Source organism: Aplysia californica, unplaced genomic scaffold (assembly GCF_000002075.1).
Source record: "Aplysia californica isolate F4 #8 unplaced genomic scaffold, AplCal3.0 scaffold00313, whole genome shotgun sequence".
NCBI classification, from domain to species: domain Eukaryota; kingdom Metazoa; phylum Mollusca; class Gastropoda; order Aplysiida; family Aplysiidae; genus Aplysia; species Aplysia californica.
The window spans coordinates 545,395-551,645 of record NW_004797583.1 but is presented as its reverse complement, the minus strand read 5'-3'; the positions used below and the strand labels follow the sequence as shown (position 1 = coordinate 551,645).

Below are 6,251 nucleotides of genomic sequence, written 5' to 3'. Positions count from 1 at the left end.
TTCTGCTATCACTTTTTCGATGTCTTTATTACTTTGGATCTTAAAGACTGATATTTGCGTGAAATTTGATGAATTGCGTGACATCGTTTTTACAATTACAGCGATGCGATCACCCCTTTTAAAACTCAGTAAAGTAGCAAGAACCATGAAAATTGTTTTTTTGCTCTAAAGCCATTGGAATGATAGACAGAAACTTGGCTACCCATTGTGCTTTTGGTTGGAGGAGTCATTTCTGCATTCAAACAGATTTACTAACCATCTCGTAGTACAGATGTGTGGGGTAGCTTGTGGGAAGAAAAACACCTCAAACTGGTAGCTAAAAGTGCGAGACGGGAGGGAAAGTAAAAAAATACCCCCCCCGAAAAAATTGAAACACGTGTCTGCAAATTGCTGTTTTGTTCAAAAACAGTAAGCCTAACCAGCGTCAAGAGAGTGAAAATTATTAGAGATTTAGAGTCACATTGCGTCAGCTTCACGGCTTCTGCTAGCAAGCAAACACGATCATCATAGAATCAAGTTAATGAACAGTCAAAAACAGTTGAAAGGTCGCTTGGAAAATATGATTTTTTAGCATACCCTCGGTTTATCCCTCGTGACGGGTCCGAAACGAACATTAAAACTATCAGCAATCACAACTGCTTGCAAAACATCTTCTTGTTTGAGGTCTTCGTTGCGGCCTTTTCCTTTCGGGGCCATATTGAATGTTGTTATGAACGAAGATCGAGCCCTTGATTGTTCAAAGTGAGTATTGTTAAGCTTTATTTTCAATAATAGTCAAAAAAGTAGATTAATGTATTAAAATCTTTAGTGATTAATATATATGAACAAAATATATTTTAGAATACTACATAAAAACGCTATGCTATTATAATTCATACTATTTTATTGTCTAGTTATAAAATACAAGATGCTCCCCTTGGAAGAGGGATAACTCTGCAATTAATTAGTTCCGCTTTCTTTTCCGTCCCACTCTTTAATTTTTCCTCCCTGTAGGCCTAGACTCGATTATAAATAACAGCGTTATGTAGAGATATTATCTTTAACAACTCCTTTAGCAAGAGTTTTTTGAACTTTTAGGAAGTTTCATAATGGAGAATTTAAAACATAAAAAGCACTTATAACAATCAAGGAAACTAATATCTATCTTTGATAGTGTTTATATAACGATTTTTGCTATACGCTAAGTGGCTAAGTGCCAAAGATTGCAAAGACCCATTGAATCAGTAGTCGAGTACCACTTGCTCGGACGGAACTCGGAACTTCCGCTGTTGCCATCAAAGCTCTTTCCTTTTACTTTTTACTCTTCCGATCTCTCTATAAAAATTATCGTTATCATTCATGTCAACATCCTTTCAAACTTGTTAGAAAGGAGCACTAGATTCTAGATCTAGATCTAGTTCTTGGGATTGGATACGTTCTGAGGAAGAGAACATAGATATCTAATCTCTAGATCTAGAATCTAGGTCGAGTAAAATCAGGTAAGAGTCTTGGTTGTCCTGAATGTCCTCTTTTGAGGGAGTGTATACTGAACTGTATACAGACCCGGTAACCGGGAACAAAGTCACAAAGTATACAGTACAGACCCGGTAGGGGAACTCTTTTGTGATTTCGGAGAGCTTCTGCGCCCTCTTGATTCAGGGTAGACCTAGGTTCTTCTAGATCTGTGGCCTAGGTCTAGATCTAGATCTAGATCTAGGCAGACAGACATAAATCTTTGAAAAATCTAGTTTCGCGGCTAGCCTAGGTCTATAATCTAGATTCTAGATCTAGATCTAGATCTAGATCTAAATGAAGATTGCGGATGTCTTTGGAGTTGGAGGAATCGCAAGACGCAATTTAAAGAAAAGAACAATGTCATAATTTCAATCGAGCAGACACCCTCTCTATTTCTCTCTTTCTCTCTCTCTCTCTCTCTCTCTCTCTCTCTCTCTCTCTCTCTCTCTCTCTCACAAACACACTCACACACACACTAGTCTAGATTTCTACCGGGTCTGGGGGCTGAAACTTCCCGAAATCACAAAAGAGTTCCCCTACCGGGTCTGTATAAGGCCACCTCTATTCTCACCCGGGATGAGAATAGTGCAGGCGAGTCTTTTGGCTATTCTCACCCGGTGCGCGTTCACCGTTATAGCCTAGATCTAGGCCAGCAAATTTTGCGTTCACCCTAAACCACAGAATTCTACACTGCGATAACAGAAACATTGTAGAATTCTGTGCCGTGAACAAACGTTCCATTACAACTGTAGCCTAGCCTACTAAAAGCATACAATTTTGTCTGTGGGCAGTGGAGAGAGAGAAAGATAGAGAGAGAGGAGTAGCGCGAGAACTTCCGGTCAAAACTAAATGGCGACCCGCGTAGTTCGGCTCGATTCGAAAAGTTAAATAGCTGTAGCATCTTTGTAGACAACCAAATTAATTTACTTTTGTGTTTTAACATCATTTTTTAACTTTGTTTTGGTCAATTTGATCGTCCACACCGATAGACAGTATTCAGAAAGAGACAGAGAGAGAGAGATAGGGGAGGAGTAGATCTTGCGAGAACTTCCGGGCAAAACAAAATGGCGACCCGCGTAGTTCGGCTCGATTCGAAAAGTGAAATAGCCATAGCATCTTTGAAGACGATCAAATTAGCTTACTTTTGTGCTATAACGTAATTTTTTCTTGGCTTTTATCAATTGGATCATCCACACCGATAGACAGTATTCCAAAATGAGGAAAAGCAGGTCTTGTTTCGCACCGGGTGAGAATAGCCTACGCTGGCAATTCTCACCCGGGGTGAGAGGTAGATCGTTTTTCTATTCTCACCCCGGATGAGAATAGCAACTTCCTCTGTATAATTCGTGACTTTGTTCCCGGATACCTGGTCGTTCTTTAATTAAAGTGCGCAACTTGCACACACACACGGAACCTCAGAGATTTTTCGCCCTTGTTCCGAGAAGGCTAGAGGTGTAGATCTTTCATCTACCAAGCGATCAGGGGTGTGGCTGAAAGACAGTAAGACGGAGCCAAGGAGAACTGTACGCTTCAGAAAAAGTCAGGAGCCCAGACTAGGGTGCAAAGGAGGTGAGGGGGATCCGGGCAGAAAGTGGAGACGAAAGCACCTGTGAGAACATTGCCATTGCTAGAGGGCATGGAAAGAGGTGAAATGAAACAGAAAGGAGACAATTTTAAAGAAGAAAATTTTTCTGTCGTTACCCTGATTTGAACCTGGCCTTTACTACTCTGGGCCACGAGAGCCCCCAGGTAGGGTGTTCAAGTTCGTTCTCTTCTCTGACCACTAAAACAGTTGATGTCCAAATTGTGATCAAATTTTCAACTCTTCCTGGCAAGTTTGCAGTTGAAACCCAATCGTGATCTCTACAAAGTTATGGGGAATAATGCCCCATCAATTCAAACTAAGCGAAATGGATGACGGTGGGAGGTCTGACATGAAAGATGAAGCGCACACAGAAACATGGGGAGAGAAAGATGATGTACAACATTTTTTTTCCACCCAAGGGCGTCATACTGAGCTGGCTGGTCACACATGGTGTCGTAAAGTCTGTCATCATGGTGACTACTATAGGCTCATTCTCAAAGACATGCTGAGACCTACGATCCGGGAAAAGACCCGCTTTTCTTGAAGACAGCGTCATTCTATCTGCATCATGGCAATGCGCCTGTTTTTAAGTCCAGAGTTGTGAACGAGCTTCTTGAAGGCTACTCGTGGAAATTATTGGAACACTGCGTTATTCGTGGAAATTATTGGAACACCGCGTTATTCGCCCAATCTCGCCCCCCATGCAACTTCCACCTCTTCTCCAAGGTGAAAGAAATGTTGCGAGGTCAGCGATTTGAAGACGAGGACAAGAGATTCAAGAGGCTCTCTATGAGAAAAACACTAGGGACCTTGGATAAACGATCACTGACTAAGTCTGTCTTTGACCGCTGGGTACATCAAATAGAGAAATGTCTCGAACTTTATGTTTCCTACGTTGAATTGGTATTCGAATTTAAACTTTCTTTTGATATCGAAATTCAAGGTGATTTATAATAATTTTATGACAGCATGACAGGGAAACTTTCTTCTGAGACAGACCTTGTAATTATACATTTTTATGCATGTTGTGTATCGAGAGAACAGTACTGTACCAAGAATTTGATGAAGTCAGTGTTGCTAGCAATGATCAACAATAAAAGAGCTAGCACTTGTGCACAAGTACTAGGCCACAATCAAATCCAAATGTTTGTAAATTGTTTATGTGGGTGGTTAACAGGTGCTCTGGTGTGGTTTGCTCCTTCTTTCCTATCACACATCTATTGTCCTGATCTCTCCTCCTTCTTTTTTGTGTTTGTTACTCTCTTGTAACACCTTTAATCTTCGGCTCTTACATCATGACCTTATTTTGTTGCAAGTGCAGTAAAACTCTTACTAAACTAACACGGTTTATCAAGTGTGTATTATGTGTGTTCGTGCGCACGTACCTCAATTTGAATCATTTCATTGTTCTAGTACACAAGAGATTAAGGCTGAGGGTTTCTGATGTTTGCTTTTTTATTTTTGTTTTAGTTTTACACTCAGTCTTTTATTTTTAAAAATGTTGAAATGGAAGTTTGGCTCTTTTTGAAATTCAAATTATTTTAAAATGATTCAACCAGTCCCTCCCTCCGGATTACAAGTTCTATCTCATGACATTTTTGCCTGTTTTGAATTACTAAGACCATGAGGTCAGAAACCAAATTTTAATCACAAAATCATAAAATTATTCAGAGTCGTTTTATCAAGAAATTCAAAGAATTGCATTCGAAAAATCTTTTATAAAATGACATGACTTGATAATTTAATTCCTTTACTAATACCTGTGTCTAATAAAGATTTTCTTTTGGTGTTTTTTTTTGTTGTGTGTTTCTTAAAGTGAATTATAGGATATCGCATGATTTTCAAGGATAGGACCTCTATGTTACCTCTGTATGAGCTGTGAGATTTACACAAAGCAGTGGAAACAAACTGTTGATTTTTAAGCCATCATGTGAACGTGTGAGTTTGTTAGTGCACTCACAGGCAGGTTATGTGACACGAAATAATTTTTTGTATGTTAAATGAGTATGTGTGTGTTTTTGTGTTTTTGTAAAGTGTTTTACGGTGCTCGCAACTGCATAAGGTCATAAGAGACGCCCGGGACACACCTAATATTTTCAGTTGGTAGGAAATTTTGAATTTTGCCCGGGTGGCGGCCGAAGCCTACTCTTATCGATTTTAGACCACCAAGGGGTCTTTAACGTGCGCAACGTAACGTGCACACGGGCCCTCCGAGATTTTTCACCCTTGTCCGAGAAGGCTAGGTGTAGATCTTTCCTACCAGAAGATCAGGGGTGTGGCTGAAAGACAGCAGTAAGAGGAAACGAAGGAGTAGCAGTAGAAAGGCTGCAGAAAGAATCAGGAGCCCAGAGGAAGGGGAAGAGGAGGTGAGGGGGTGGGGGCACAAAGAGGAGACGAAAGCAGACAACAGAACATTGCTAGAGAGCAGGAAATGGGGTGAAAGGAGACAAATTTAGAGAAGAAAATTTTTCTGTCGCACCCGGATTCGAACCCGGGACCTTTGGAATGAGAGGCCAACACCTTAACCTCCAGGCCACGAGAGCCCCCTGTGTGTGTTTGTGGAAAATACAATGGGAGAGAGAGAGAGGGGGAGAGAGAGAGAGAGAGAGAGAGAGAGAGAGAGAGAGAGAGAGAGAGAGAGAGAGAGAGAGAGAGAGAGAGAGAGAGAGAGAGAGGGAGGGAGAGAGGGAGAGAGAGAGAGAGGGGGGGTGCAGAGCTGTCACTCATTTGATAGGACACCACCAAGCTTCTGATGAAGAGGAGGCACTTGTTCAAAAAGCATGACAAAATGTTTTAATTTGCTTTGCTTCAAGAATGTTCATGGCTCACGACCAACTTGGAGTCTTTTCAGGGTTGAATTTTGCTTCTCAGGCCCTGGCTTTTAACTAACCCTACTGAACTGCATTCGGTTAAAAATCCAGTTGAGTGAACTTGAAGCCCATTTTTTATTATTCGGACTGATGCTGAGAGCTTGAAAAATCCATGGGTTAAAATTTTTAAAATAATTAATTACATGTATTCAGTTTTGCAGTGTCTAAAGTTGGTCATTTTGTAATTGTAGGAAAGTGACCATATTATATACATTTGTGTATAATAAAAATATAATATGTGCCGTTGAGAGGTCTCCAGCGGCTGGTTGGCGGGTGATCAGGTTGGTACGCCAACTTGTCAA

General features: G+C 40.7%; 1 protein-coding gene across 1 annotated transcript in view; it reads right to left on the bottom strand.

Moving 5' to 3' along the window:
* The window catches only part of LOC101861594 (translation initiation factor eIF-2B subunit epsilon), a 21,930-nt gene extending 21,205 nt beyond the window's left edge, over positions 1-725 (bottom strand). Inside the window, exon 1 of the mRNA XM_005102106.3 lies at positions 577-725. Coding sequence (XP_005102163.1) covers positions 577-696 — 120 coding nt within the window. The 5' untranslated portion in view covers positions 697-725. The remainder of the gene's footprint in view (positions 1-576) is intronic.
* Positions 726-6,251: the final 5,526 nt, after the last annotated feature.